The sequence below is a fragment of the Alligator mississippiensis genome, chromosome 7 (assembly GCF_030867095.1).
Source record: "Alligator mississippiensis isolate rAllMis1 chromosome 7, rAllMis1, whole genome shotgun sequence".
Lineage (NCBI taxonomy): Eukaryota > Metazoa > Chordata > Crocodylia > Alligatoridae > Alligator > Alligator mississippiensis.
In genome coordinates, this window is record NC_081830.1 from 7,787,203 (window position 1) to 7,801,866 (window position 14,664).

The following is a 14,664-nucleotide window of genomic DNA, read 5'->3' on the forward strand; positions in this document are numbered from 1 at the left end:
GGGGATAATACTCTCTACTTACCCCCCCAGATTCCCTTTGCCCCCCTCCAGCCTTCTTGTCTGCACCCCCTCACAGGCCCCTGGGATCAGCCAGCAGCTGCCACCTGTCACTTTTAGGCCAGGCCCCGCAGCTGTCTTGGGCCAGGCCAGGCTGTGCCCGTCAGTGTGGTGCCATGGGGGCCTGGGAGCTGTGGGGGCTGGCGCGGCGGGCACTGGGGCTGGCAGGGGGCCTGGGTGCAGGGCTGGTGCAGCTGGCTGGGGAGCAGGCCGCCTGGGTGCTGGTGCTGCCGGGAACACGCCGGGCCTATCATGCCGGGCTCGCGCTGCTGGTGCTGCTGTCGCCCCTGCTGCGGCTGTACGTTAGCCCCCATGCCGTCTTCGCCAACCCCCGCAACTTCTTCCATGTGTGAGTCCCCTGGCAGGGGGCTTCTGGGCTGGGAGCAGGGAGGGGGGGAGTGGGCTTTAGAGGTCTTGAGATGGCAAGGGAGGATCCTCGGTGGGGGTTCATGGGGGTGGGTGGAGTTTGGGTGCTGGGTTGGGTGGATAGGGGGGAACTGGGGGCTCTGAGGGTCATGGGAGGGACGGCAGTCTGTATCTGGGAAGGGAGGGGAGGGAACTGCGTGAGGGGACATCTGAGGTGGGACTTGGGGTTGGGGCTCAGGGCAGAGTGAGTGGGAGGGCAGGAGCTACTGGGGGCAGGATCTGTAGGGTGTTGGGGACTGGGCTTGAGGTCTGGGGGGGCTTTGAGATCTCAAGGGGTGGGGGAACAGGGATGGACGGGGATGGGGTTGTGTGGACAGGTCCAGGGCATGGGGCATTTGGGGGTAGAGGGAGATGAGTGCAGGAGGGCGCTGGAGCAGGGGTGGGTGACAGAGCCTAGGTGCCCCCCTCACCTCTGCCTCCTCCTGTCCACAGGAAACTGGTAGCGTCGGCCTGGGGCTGGACCAGCCTGCTGGTGGCGGGGCTGCTGCTGCCGCTGGCAGTAGGCGCAGCAGGACGGGTGGGTGCAGCGCTGCGCCCACTGTGCCGACTGGCTGTGGGCGCAGGGTTCTGGGTGGGCGCCCGCGCTGCCTTTGCCCTGGCCGAGGACCTGACGGGCCACTGCTATGACCCGGTGCCTGGTGGGCGGTTGGTGAACGCGCTGCCCTCCAAGGCAGCCTGCAGCGCAGGCGGGCACCGCTGGACTGGCTTTGCCCCCTCGGCGCCTGCCTTCCTGCTCACCTTCTGCCCACTGCTGGTGCTGGAGGAGGCAGGCGTGTTTGGGCGCTGCCTGGCTCGGGGGCTGCGGGCGGGGGCCGCGCTCCATGCCCTCTTCCTATTCAATGTGGCACTGCTGCTACTGTGGCCAGCCCTGCTGGTGGCCACGCTGCTGTGGCAGCCGCCCTATGCCCCCCATGCTGCTGGTACTGCCACTGCCACCCTCTGCTGGGCCCTGGCGTACCGTGGCTGGTACCGCTGCCGCTGGTCCCCTGGCCGCCCTGGCACTGGCCTCTTCCCCCTGGCCGCCGAGTGCGCCTGAGGGATCCTGGCATGTGGGGTGGGGAGGGGGGTGGGGTGCGGGGGACCTGGATATCCAGTAGAAAGAGTGCATGGGGTGGCCTCTGCGGTACATGCAGAGATGGGAGGGGGTGGGAAATCTCAGTGTCTAGAGAACAGCTGGAGAAGAAGATGGGTGATGCCAACCTTGGTGTCTGGGAGAAGGTGGGAGGTGAGAATCTGGGTTTTCGGGAGGAGGAGAGGGTGGGGCCATCTCTGGGCAATGTGTGGAAATGCAAACATCTGGGAGGAGGCCACCTCTGGAGAACATCTGGAGAAGGTGGGAACCCAGGCATCTGGGGTGGGCCAGGCCTGGTGAACACCTGGAGAAGCTCTGCACAGCAATGGGCAATGGACTCATCCTAAGCTCAGTCAGGAACCCAGGCATCCAGGAGAGGGGAAATCAGCTGGAGAGTCTTGTGCAGGGGCGTCTCCCCCTGCCCTGGAGTGTGGACTTGTCTGGGCTGAGGAACCGCGGCATCTGGGACAGCCTGCCCCTGGCCATCGCTAGGAGACGACTGAGGGGTCCATGTGTCCTCGGCACCTTCTGGGGCCAACAGGCGTGGAGAAGGGACCCAAGCGTCTGGGAGACCACCGGTCAATTGACGCCAGACTACTTTTGTCATGCGTGCAGCTTGTTCCCACCTTTGGATGTGGGATGGGAACCGGCTCGTTCAGGAGAGCCAGGGACACCAGCTGGAGAAGGGCAGGGTCCCCGTCTGCCCCAGCAGCGATGTGGGGTGTAGCCCCAGGTGCCCAAGCAGACGCCCAGGCTGAGAACTGAGGTGCTGGGGCACGAATAAAGGTGGCCTCTGAGTCTGGCGTTGCCTGCCTGGTGTTTGAAGTGGGGCCGGGGGGGCACCCAGGTGCCTGGGGGAAGTGGAGGGGCTTCTGGTGGGGGGGAACCAATGGGAGAGGGGGCCCAGGGCTCTGGGAGGGGGAGAGGCAGAAAACCCAGGCATCAGAGACCAGTCTGAAACCCCCACCCCCACTGAGGTCACTGCTGGGGAAAGCTCACAGCCCTTGTCTCGCCCCACCCTGAGGGCACTGGTGGGGAAAGTTTGCAGTCCTGCCACCCCTCCTCCCCCACCACCACTGCCAGCACTGCTGGGGGAAGCTCACAGTCCCCCCCTCTCCCCCCACCCCATCCTGAGGGCACTGCTGAAGGAAGTTTGCAGCCTTTGGCTGCCGTCCAAGACCGGAAATCCCCGGCCTGCTGCTTTCGATTTCACTTGTCACGCTCACTGCTGCGGTACCACGCGCCTGTGCCTGGACTGGCCCCACACCCCCCCGGTGCCCCCCGGCCATGGCCGCCCTCCGCCTGCCCCCCGCCAGCCAGGCCCAGGTGAGGGGGGGCGGGTGGGGAGGGCAGGGGCCTAGCCGGGCTGAGGCCTGGCTGGAGTAGCTGAGGCCTAGCCAGGGTATTTGGGGCCTGGCTGGGCCTGTGGGCCCCCAGCGGTGTGGTGGGGATGGGGTGGGAGGGAAGTGGCTGGGAGCCCCCCAGACCCCCCGCTGGAGATGGAGGGGCTGTTGCTGGCGAAGGCAGCACAGGCTGGGCTGGGGGGAGTTTTGGGGGGGCCCTGGTGACCCCCCCCCATTGTGCTCTACCCAGGTGGATGCCTTCCGCAGCCAGCTGTGTGCTGAGGTGAGATGCTGCGAGCTTCCCCTAGCAGTGCCCTTGGGGCTGGGGGAGGGGCAGGGGCTGCAAGCTTCTCCCAACACTGCCCTTGGGATGGTGGGGCAGGGGATGTGAGCTTCCCCCAGCAGTGCCCTCAGGGTGTGGCGGGGCAGCAGTGGCTGTGAGCTTCCCCCAATGGTATCCTCAGGACGCGGGGGGTGGGCAGGGGCTGTGAGCTTCCTCTGGCAGTGCCCACAGGGTGGAGGGGCAGAGGCTGTGAGCTTCCCCCAGCAGTGCCCTCGGGATGGGGGGGGCAGGGGCTGTGAGCTTCCCCCAGCAATGCCCTCGGGGAGCAGGGGGGTGAGGGCCTGCGAGCTTCCCTCAGCAGTGCCCTCGGGGGGGGGGCAGTAGGGACTGCAGGCTTCCTCCAACAGCGTCCTTAGGGGGGTGGGGGCAGGGGTTGTGAGCTTCCTCTAGCAGTGCCCTCGGGGAAGGGGGGGGGGAAGGCCTGCGAGCTTCCCTCAGCAGTGCCCTCGGGATGGGTGGGCTGGGGCAAAGGCTGCGAGCTGTTCTCAGGTGCTCCGTCCTGTTCCCCCACCCCAGACTGAGCAGATGGTGGGGAGTCGGTTCCCAGAGCAGATCGCAGAGTTGGACGCTCTCCTCAAGGTGGATTGGGGGCGCAGGACATGGGGGAGGCTAGAAATGGGGGGCTCGGGGGCATCTGGGCAGGGTGGGTGTGCTAAGGGAATAGGGAGAGACTGCAGGCCTGGAGGATTTGGAGGGTCCAGGTCCTGCTGGGGGGCCCAGGGCATGGGATGGTGGTGGGGGGAACAAGAGATGGGTTGGGATTGAGGGGGTGGAGGGGGGGGGCCTGAGGTATTTGAGGGGGCTGAGGATTGTGGAGTGTGCTGAGGGGGTTGCAGTCAGGGGGAAGGTGTAGGGGACCTGAAGAGACTGGGGCTGGAGGGAGGGGTGTGGGGGCACTAAAGAAGGCTTTGGGGAGCCAAGGGGTGTTGGGGATTGAGTGGGGGCTGGGAGGTGTGGGGGGTCAGGGAGGGGGGTTGGGGTGTCTGTAGAGAGTTGGGGCTTGTGTCTGGTGGCAGGAGGGAGTGGGGGCTGGGAGGGGCATGGGGGGTGCTGGGGGTATCTGGGAGTTGAGGGAGGGAGGAGCTGAGCTGGGGGGATCGGGCAAGGGGTCTCTGTGGAGTCAGGGTTCAGGGCACCCACTGATCTCTCCACCCGACACCAGGACCCCGTGCTAAACCTTGTAGACCCTGGAGCACTGCGGGCTGAGCTGGACATCCCCCTGCCCGACCCCGAACGGGACGCCCAGCGCCAGGTGAGGGCTGGGGGGAGCTGGGGAGGTGTGCGTTGCCCAGCACACAGGGATATCTGGGGTGGGGGGTCCAGGCTGTGTGGCGGCTGCAGGGAGAACCCAAGGGTCTGAGAGGGTCTCTTATCTCCCCCCCCCACAGAAGGAGAAGAAGGAGAAGGAGAAGGGGGATGACAAGAAGGACGATGATGACAAAGGTGGGGCTGTGGGGGGCCATCAGGGGGATGGGGGTTGTGGAAAATGTGAAGGGGTCATGGGGGGTTGGAAGGCTGTGGGGGGCTGGGGGTAGGAATTGCGTGGGTCGGAAGGGGCTGGTGGTTGTTGAAAGGTGGGAGGGCCTGGTTGGGGCATTATGGGGCTGGGGGCATATAGAGGGTCCACAGGGGCTGGGGGGTGTCAGGCACTGGGTGGTGTGGGGAGGGCCGGGTGGTCACGGGGACCCCAGGGTGGGTGCTGGGGGGGTGGGGGGGGCACTGGGGGGGCATGGGGGTCTCAGGGTGGTGTTGGAGGGGCTGGGAGGCCACAGAGCAGGTATAACCCCAGTGCCGGCAGGGCCTCCGTGCGGCCCAGTGAGCAGCAACGCCGTGGTGCTGGGCCTGGTGCAGCGCGTCACCCCCCGGTTGCAGCGTGCCAAGGAGGAGCTGGGGCTGGTGAGTGACACGGCAGTGATGCAAACCCTTGCACCGCATAACTGCAACCTGCACCGCCACTGCTGTGCCCGGGGTGGGGGGCTGGGGCTGGACATGCAACTCCACCACCACATGAGACCACACAGCCATACGCCATTATCATATGGCTGTATGCACGTCACACCACACTGCCACTAAAGACCACCGCAACTATGTCACCACATGGCTGAACACCACTACACAATCATGCAACACAACTGCACACTGCTACACAACCATAGAGCTATGCACCCCAGGGCAGGGCGCCAGGGAAGAGCTGGGAGTGGTAGGTCACACTGTACAGTTATGCGACCACACAATACCGCACTGCTATGCTACACCACTACGCAGCCATGCTCCACTGCACACCATGACCTCACACTGCTGCACAACACCATAGCCATATGCCATGCTGTCATGCAGCACTCTAGGGAGGAGCTGGGGCTGATGAGTGGTGCACAACACAGCAGCCACACAACACTGTACACCACAACACAGCTGCACACTGCACACCATTCCACAACTGGAGGCTATTACACAACTTTACACACCGCTACAGAACCACACAATGCTACACACCACTACACAACTGCACACTGCTCTGCAACAAGACAATACCGTGCACCACTACATGCTTGCACACTTATATACAGCTGCACACTGCTACCCACCACAACCATGAGCTGCTACACAATACCACAAGTGCACCACTACTGCAGCACACTGAGGGGAGCTAGGACTGGTGAGTGATTCACAACACCACTAAAAACCACCACAACCACATTGCTAAACACTACTAGACAGTCACACAACACAGCTGCACACTGCTACACAACCACACAGCTATGCACCTCTACATTGCTATACAACTGAACACAACACTGCAGTCATACAGCTACATACACACCACAGTGTTACACCACCTCTGTAAGGCACCAGGGAGGATCTGGGGTTGGCAAATGTCACACTGCTACACAACTACACACCCCTATACAACACCACACACACCAACACCACCGCAGGGTGCCATAGAGGGCCTAAGGCTGGTGAGTACCACACTGCTACATAACCACACACTACGCATACAGCATCACAACCCCACATCTACACAACTGCACTGCCACTGCAATGCCCCCAGGAATTGGGGTTAGTGAGTGTGGCCCAACTGTACAATACTGCAACTACACAGCTATGCAACAGCACACAAGAACACACTACTGCAGCTACACAACCCTGCAACCATGCTATAACTATACATAGCACTACTGCTGTGTCTACCCTGGAGACCACACTGAGCTATACAATTGCACAGCAACCACATGGCAGTGGGATATGTGTACACACACACACACACACACACACACACACACACATATACAGAACTCTAGCATCCAGGACATGGATACGCAACCATGCAACCAAGGTATCCGGGATACACCCCCCCACCCTCCCCCCAGGCATCCAAGACCATGCAACCCCCTCTCCCCACAGGTCTCCGTGTGGGTTCAACTCCAGGTGCCCCGAATTGAGGATGGCAATAATTTTGGGGTCGCTGTGCAGGTGAGCCCTCCCACTGCCCCTACACCCCCCACTGCCCCCCAGCCCAGCTGCTCACCCCGTCTCCCCTCCCCTCCCAGGAGAAAGTCTTTGAGCTCATGACGGCATCTCGCACCAAGCTGGAGGGATTCCAGACCCACATCTCCAAGTAAGCGCCTGCACTGGGGTCCCCCCCAAACAACCCCACCCTAGCACACCCCACTCCCCCTTCAGCAGCCCATGGGGCCCCAGCATCCGTCCAACCCAGTGCACCCCAGAAATGCTCTGTTGGGGACTGTTTAGTCCCATGGCTTTTTGCAACCTCAGAGCTTGTTCTGGTGGAGGGGGGCAGCGGTTGCATTTCATGAAGCCCTTGCCACATGTTACACATATCATGCACTTCACTGGTGAATCATGCAATAAATTTTAGTCTACCCACATGTGCGTGGTAATTATAGGAACATAAGAACTGCCATTGCTGGGTCAGACCATAGGTCCAGCTTGCCCCGTCTCCTGTATTACACGGAGAGCAAGCTGGATCCAACCAGCATTTTTTCCCCCGATTTACTTCTCTCACTCACAGCATTTAAAGCCTAGGATGTTGTGATTCAGAGGCTGTGCCCCTCACTCTTATGCTCAATAGCTACCGATGCCCCTTTCCTCCAGGAATGTGTCCCATCCCTTTGCAAATCAGGCTAAAACATCAGCTTCCCTCATATCCTGTGGCAGCCTGTTCCGTTCTTTCATTCCGCACTGGGTAAAAAAGAATGTCCTAGTGTTTGTTTTAAACTCACTGCCTGCTAGTTTCATGTTGTGACCCCCCAGTTCTTGCCTAGTGAGAGACAGGCAGTCCTAGGGGCATTTGTACACATCGTGGTTTTTGCCCTTCCTTGCACTGCAATGGCACGACTGTTTGCATGAGCGGGTTTTCTGGACGCTTTCTTTCTGGTGCATTAGAATAAAACTCTTCGTGACTTTCTCTTCACCATTTAGTATACGGTAAACTGCTCCTGTCCTTATTGAGCATCTCTTTGCTAAACTAAAATGGCCTGGCCTCGTTAGTCTGTTCTCATATGGAACCTGTCCCTACCACTGATCGTCCCCATTGCCCTTCTCTGGACCTTCTTCAGTCCTTCCGTATCCTCTCTGAGGCCTGGGGACCAGACCTGGGCACAGTATAGCAGGTGTGGACGCACCGTAGATTTCTAAGGGGGCATTGAGGTACTTTCTGTTTCGTTGATGATTCTCTTTTTAATCACCCCTAACGTTTGCCTCGTTGACAGCTGCTGAGTACAGAGTTGTTTGGCAAACTGTCCACGGTGACTCCCAGATCTTTCCTGGGTGGTAACAGCTAAGGCAGAGCCCATCAGAGTGTGTAGGGAGAGTTTGGGGTATTTTTGTCCATGTGCATCGCTTATCTACATTGAATTTCATCCACCATTTAGTTCCCCATTTGCTCAGTCGTGCCAGCTCCTTCCGTAGTTGCTCATGGTCCACCTTGGTCTTTACCACTATGAATAATCTCGTCAGCTGCAAATTGGGCCACCTTGCACTGAATTTTTGTTTTGCTGCTTGCAAACCCTGGATCACTGCCAGTCATGTTTGTCTTGAATGAGGCACAGCTGTGCACGGAAAATACATGCTATTTGTGACTGGTGTGATTAATAACACCACCCCAAGAAGAGCATTATTACAGTCCTCAGCATCACCATGATTATGATTAAGTAATAATCATCACTAGAATATAGTTGTGATAATAATATATGGTATTATAATATATTACCAAACACTAATTATAATAGAGTTGTTATAATACAAGCTATTACTATATTATTACTATTATCATTATAGCTTTTATATTGTATAATAATACTTAACTATATTTATCACATAGCTGTTAGAATATAACAATAGCATAAATATTTAATTATTATAAGATAGTTACATTATGATAACATCTCACAAAGTACATAAGCGAGCACGAGCATGTGTAACAAAATGGTCAAATGTAGTGTACAAACACAACAATATAATAATAATGCTAATATAGTCATAATTATTATATGGTTGTTATAACATAACATAACCGTGGCATTGTTATTAAATGATACATACAATTATAATGTAGTTATTGTGATATCATAAGAGGTAGCATTATATTATTAGTATTATAATATAGATATAATATGCCATTATTCACATTTAGCTAGAGTATAGTTACTATAGTATAACTATAATGTTAATGTATAATCATTATAATTATAATATCGTTATTACAATTCAGTGGTGATGGTGATTAGCTGTTTGTTTGCTCAGCGCCGGTCTGATATTTGTGGGCCTTGCAACTGTCTGTGGATTTAATTGCCGCGAAACCTCTTCCTCATTGCAAGAGTCGCATTTGTTTTTGCTCCAAATCCCAGTTTGTTGCAGTTTGTATTTGCCTCAGAAAAGATTATGGAATATAGATATATAATCTATAAATTATAGATTTTATTATGAGTAACAACAGCAGCCACAATAACAGCAATATCATCACTATCACTAGTACCGTTATTATTGATGCTGTTTGTGGGCTTGGCACTTGGCTGATATTTCTGGGCCTTGCAACTTTCTCCGAATTCCTTTGCTGATCACAGCAGAGCCGGTGTGCTTGTGTTCCATATCCCAGCATGTGGCACTTCGTGTTTGTCTTGGAATAGGCTCATGTTTGCATGGGAAAGTTCTGCTCTTAAGAAACAGTAGTGATGATGGTCTCTTTAGACTGGAACAGGCTTGGCGGGTGGTGGTGGGGAGAGGAGGGGGCAGGTCGCCTTCCTTTGTAGCAGGTGTCATGGTCTCTACCTGCGAATCTCTTGAGTGGATATTAATGAATTTTACAGCAGCAGGACATTGGCTGCTGAGGTCTCCCTGCTTTCCCTGGGACAGGTTCGGGTGTAAGATCTGGTGTTGTGTCAGGGTTGATGGTAGTTTTACGAAGAGTTTAGATGATGGAGTGTATGAGATGGTTTGGATAGGGATGATCCTGCTTTGGGCAGGGGGTTGGATGTCACATCACGTACGACGTAGCATGGAATCTGTGCCAGTCTTCAACGTTCCAGCCCCGCCCACGGGTATCCTAATATCATAAAAGCCTTAGTCTGTCTGTCTGTCCCTAACGCTTCATTCGCACTCTGATTGGCTGTCTTGGCAGCCAATCAGAGTGCTCCAAGAATGCTTGGCCTGCAGGTGGTGGCATCACCGTGCTGCCTTGACAGCAGGGAAAGAGGGGATGGGGTAGGGGGCTGAGGCCAGCTGCGTGGAGGAGGCAGAGGCCGGTGGCACAAAGGGGTGGGGAATAGGTTTGGACCTGCAGCGGCAGCATGAGGGAGGTGGGGAATGGGCCTGGGCCTGCTGGGGCATGGGGGAAGAGCAGGCCTGGACACTGCCATGACAGGAGGGCGGGCGACGATGACAGAAGAGAAGGAGCAGGGGGGCGAGCCCAGCACAGCTCCCCCCCCTGCCCTGCTCCCAGGAGGCAGTGGCAACGGAGTGGACAGAGCCAGGGATGAGGTCAGCAGTGCTGGCCTTACCCCCTGCTCCCTGGATGTGGCTGCGGCACGGGGTGCTGGGTGGTGGCTTTCTGCCTGTGTCCCCCTATGTTATTCAGGGGGATGGGAGGCAGGCGGATACAGGCTAGGCGGAGAAGCAGGCCCAGCCCCACGGCAGAGTGGGGTGGGAAGGGGGAGCGTGCCTGGCCCTGAAAATGGGGGCGGAGAGGGCCAGGCACAGGCCTAGGCCTCTGTCCTCGCCTGCACCCCACTCCTCTGTCATTCTTGACGGGCAGTTGGCTAGTAGGTATATATTTTTGCACTGAAAAATCTCTGCCAGTTGCAATAGGACTGCACCAATTTCTGTTCACAATCCCCGTTCTTTCTACTCTGATCCCCTTCCCACTGCCCTAGGTTGCTGTTTGGACTGCAGTTTTCCACTCAGGGCTATAGATAGGTGTTGGCCTTATGCCTGTCTGCAGATTATTTTGTTTGCAAGGCAAACTTCTGATTATGAGAGGCCTATTTCTTTGCCATGGGAATGTTTCTTTGCATGGAAGCTTTTCCCAGATTCACGTTGTGACATGGAAACAGAGCAGTATCTGTTTGCGCTGAGGCGTCATTTGAAATGGATTGATTGCACCCAAAAAAAGGCCCGCTGATGGTAACAGCATCAGATTGACTTGCATTCAGAGTGTCAGGCCACTGCAACGGATACCTGTTCAGACTAAAGTGGAAGGCAGGTATGCCAGGGATAGGCAACCCCCAGCATGGGTGCCAGAGCATGGCATGCAAAGGCATTCTGTACCTTGGGATGCACAGTGGGGAAGGGGTGGGGGCTGGAGGCCCCTCGTGCCTCCTCTTCTGTCTGCCCCTGGCATGCTGACACCTTACAAGTCGAGGTTGCGGGTGTTTTTGGCACTTTCCAAAAATGTTGCTGACCCCTGTGCTGGACTAACCAAAGGAGCTGGAGTTTATAGATCTGGAGATAGCTATAGGGAAAGATAGAGCTAGAAGTAGCTGAAACTGTATGGAGAAATAGAGCTAAAGCTGTAGAAGTAGAGGCAGAGCTAGCTGGATCTGTAGAGCTAGATCAATGGTTTTCAACCTCAAAAAATTTTGAATGAAGGTGTGAATCCCTTTGATTTGTAAGTGTGAATGTTCACATACTTTTGATTGATCATAGTCATTTTTCTCAGACCCCTCAGACATAGTCTGTGGAACCCCAGGGGTCTGCGGATCACAGGTTGAAAAGCACGGAGCTAGAGATATAGAGCTAGAGCTAGATGGAGCTATGGAGCTAGAGATATATAGATATGTAGCATTGAAATGGGCCAATATTTGCACTGGCTTATTCTGTTCCCTGCAGTAGACTGATATCCATCAGCCTTGCACCTCACTGCTTCTTGCAGTGGATGAATTAGAAATAGGGTGGGATTATTTATTTGCAGGCATCCCGTCTCTGCGCGTTGCAAGGGTGCCACACAAGTGTCCAATTTAAGGTGTCATGAAATGGGGGAGTGAGCCAGAAAAATGGTACATGTATGATGTAAGATGGTTTTCTGACATGTTGCTATGGTGTGTTAAATATGATGTGTGGATGGTGGCTGACAGCTGATCGTGAGCATGGCGGGAACCTGGATGAGGGTAAGCCAGGGACTTTAACCCCTGATCCAACAATGGCACCCCTTGCCATGTCTGTGTGGCACAGCCAGAGGTGAAACGGGGGGACAAGGGAGTGCCCTCCAACCCCATTGCACCATGAAAGAAACATCTACCAGCAGCCTTCTTATATGGGCTGGTGTGGAGGTTTCTGTGCCAGCACCTGCTTGCCCTGAAGTAGACTTAAGATCTTTGCCCCGGGGAAAGAACAAGTCTGCTGACGGGACAGTCTCAGCTGTTTGAATCCAAAGTCCTTCTCCTTGTGAGAGGACAAAGGGGGTTTGCTCTTGGAAGAGCCCCGTGTGGCCACAGAACACACTTCTGCTGAGCATACGGAATTATTGCTGGCCTTGGCTTGAGCTCTGTTTGCAAGGCCTTACACTGCTACCCTTGAAATGTTTGTATGGGGGGAGGAAAATCCAATCTGCTGCTGGCAACAAAGGCACATTAGCTGAGGGGCCCAGCTCCTGCCCTTAGCCAGAAGGTGAGGTCAGTTAGCACCGAAAGAGGGCAGATCCAAGATGTCCCAAGGGAGAGCACATTAAATGTAATGTGGCATGTTAAATGCAACATGTGGATGGTGCTGACTGTGGGCCAGGGGAGGGGAAGCCATGGGCTGGCTGCAGCCCTGCTCCTAGCCTACCCTGTCCATAGCATGGCGGAGGGATGGAGCCTTGGGAGCTTCTGAGGGCTTTTTGAAGTCCTTAAAGCAGGTGAAAATCCCCTCTCCCTTCCCCTTCCTGCTCAGAGGCACCCTCCACTCCTCTTCCACCTCTCTCCCCTCTTTCACCTTCCCTTCCTCCACCCACATGATCAGGGACTTGCTTGGCAAGCCATATGAGGAGAGGCTGAGGGATCTCGGACTCTCCAGCCTAAAAAAAAGAAGGCTGAGTGGGGACCTGATTGTGGCTTACCACCATATCAGAGGTGTATATCAGGGGCTCGGTGAATAACTGTTCACCAGGGCGCCCTGGGGGAAAACTAGAAACAATGGCCACAAACTCATAGTTTCATAGTACCTAGGGTCAGGAGGGACCTGAACAAATCATCTAGCCTGACCCCCTGCCACAGGCAGGAATGAATGCTGGGTTCACAAGACCCCAGACAGGTGATCATCCAACCTCCTCACCATTTCCACACTAAAACCAGCTAGGGAAACAAGTAGTTGCATTGCAAACTCTCAGTGCAACAAATGTTGGATGCTGGGCTTTTTGGTTTCCACAGGAAACATCCCTGCAATTCTCAAAGCACTGTAGGGAAATTGAATGTGACTATTTTTTGTGTATAATCTGCACCACTCCCCCTCCCACCAAAACAGCTGAGGAAAAATTAAGGTGCCCAATAAATGCAAGGAAAAGTCCTCCCTGTGGCTCTAAAAATGTGGCTGGGATGGGGGTGGGGGGAATTGCTATTGCTCCCTTCTAGCTCCCATATCACGTGGTCCCTCCTCTATCTCAGGACCCCAGGCTTGCATGTATTTTCATAGAATCATAGAAAATTAGGGTTGGAAGGGACCTCAGGGATCATCTAAATGACCCTATAAAAGTAAGACCTTTTATTCCTTCTTGGGGTCTTCTCAAAAGAGAACACCTTATATGAGGAGGAGGTGTTATATAAGAGAGAGTACAGTATTTTTTTGCAGTTCAAATCTCTGCTCTTTGTCCCATGCCCCTTGCAAGTTCCCAGCTGGGTTTGCAGTGGGTTGGATGCAATTTTGGGGAAAGCAGGAAAGAGGCGGGGGGAGGGCATCCCAGGGTCTCCCAGCGCCTTCTCCATTCCCCTCCTCCCTCTGGATTTGGGGTGCAGATCTGATCTCCTGGTACTCTCTGCCCCTCTCTCCAGGTATTTTTCTGAGCGAGGTGATGCCGTGGCCAAAGCAGCCAAAAACCCCCATGTGGTGAGTATATGACCTGATCTCAGCTGCCTAGATGCCTGGGTTCCCCAGCAACTAGCACCCCCTGGCCCCTGGAGGTATCAGGGAGGATAGCTGGACCTCTGGGATCCTCCAGGAAGGCCCCAATTTGTTAACCAGGCATCCAGACACCCAGATTCCCTCCCTGGTAGCACCCCCCACTTTCACTTGTGCCTTCTTCCCCCTCCGTAGGGTGATTACCGACAGCTGGTTCACGAGCTGGATGAGGCAGAGTTTGCAGAGCTGCGACTGATGGTGATGGAGATTCGCAACCTCTATGTGAGTTGGGGGCACCTGGGGACAGGGGTGCTGGGACTGAGGGGCTCCCCCAGATTGACCTGGGGGCCCCCCCATCTCTGCCTCTCTACCCAGGCTGTCCTCTATGACATCGTCCTCAAGAACTTTGAGAAGATCAAGAAGCCACGAGGTGAAACCAAGGGCATGATCTACTAAGGCCCCGCCCCCTTCACTTGCCAAACAGAAGTCAGAAGCTGCAAAGGCAGGACTTCCTGGTTTGCCTTCCCGGCCTATTCAGGCCCATTAAAAGAGATTGGATTCTCCCTATCATGAGCCCAGAGAGTTCCCAGAACAACCAATAGCCAGGATGGGTAAAAATGCCACTTTTTAACAAACTGGGCAAATCGGTATTTCCTCCACCAAAAAAATCTTTCAATAAATACTGATTTTAAAATTTCCTTGCTCTCTTTCTTTCTTTCTTTTTTTAAATAGCAATATTGTTGCAGTAGGCTCAGATCATAAACTGGCAAAAAAAAAAGAAAAGATTACAATAAAATTGGACCCACCCCCCTTAAAAAGACATTATAATTTAAAAAGCCTTCATTGGTATTGGGTTGAACTTCCTCCACTTTGGT

The 14,664-nt window shown here is 55.1% G+C and overlaps 2 protein-coding genes across 2 annotated transcripts; both read left to right on the forward strand.

The window, feature by feature from the left end:
* Positions 1–39: 39 nt before the first annotated feature.
* FITM1 (fat storage inducing transmembrane protein 1) lies at positions 40–2,352 on the forward strand. Its single transcript, XM_019479146.2, has 2 exons — positions 40–406; positions 916–2,352. Exons 1-2 carry the CDS (start codon positions 174–176, stop codon positions 1,517–1,519), a joined length of 837 nt encoding a protein of 278 aa, XP_019334691.1. The 5' UTR covers positions 40–173; the 3' UTR covers positions 1,520–2,352.
* A 393-nt stretch (positions 2,353–2,745) lies between these two features.
* On the forward strand, positions 2,746–14,487 carry PSME1 (proteasome activator subunit 1). Its single transcript, XM_059730461.1, has 11 exons — positions 2,746–2,881; positions 3,149–3,181; positions 3,758–3,820; positions 4,404–4,493; positions 4,630–4,684; positions 5,040–5,137; positions 6,647–6,715; positions 6,793–6,860; positions 13,723–13,777; positions 13,985–14,071; positions 14,165–14,487. Exons 1-11 carry the CDS (start codon positions 2,843–2,845, stop codon positions 14,243–14,245), a joined length of 738 nt encoding a protein of 245 aa, XP_059586444.1. The 5' UTR covers positions 2,746–2,842; the 3' UTR covers positions 14,246–14,487.
* The last annotated feature ends 177 nt before the right edge of the window (positions 14,488–14,664 follow it).

Coding starts and splice junctions, on each gene's coding strand:
- PSME1 (XM_059730461.1), top strand. CDS start 2,843: ATGGCCGCCCTCCGCCTGCCCCCCGCCAGCCAGGCCCAG. Junction 2,882..3,148: donor CCCCCGCCAGCCAGGCCCAG/GTGAGGGGGGGC, acceptor TGCTCTACCCAG/GTGGATGCCTTCCGCAGCCA. Junction 13,778..13,984: donor CAGCCAAAAACCCCCATGTG/GTGAGTATATGA, acceptor CCCCCTCCGTAG/GGTGATTACCGACAGCTGGT.
- FITM1 (XM_019479146.2), top strand. CDS start 174: ATGGGGGCCTGGGAGCTGTGGGGGCTGGCGCGGCGGGCACTGGGGCTG. Junction 407..915: donor CCCCGCAACTTCTTCCATGT/GTGAGTCCCCTG, acceptor TCCTGTCCACAG/GAAACTGGTAGCGTCGGCCT.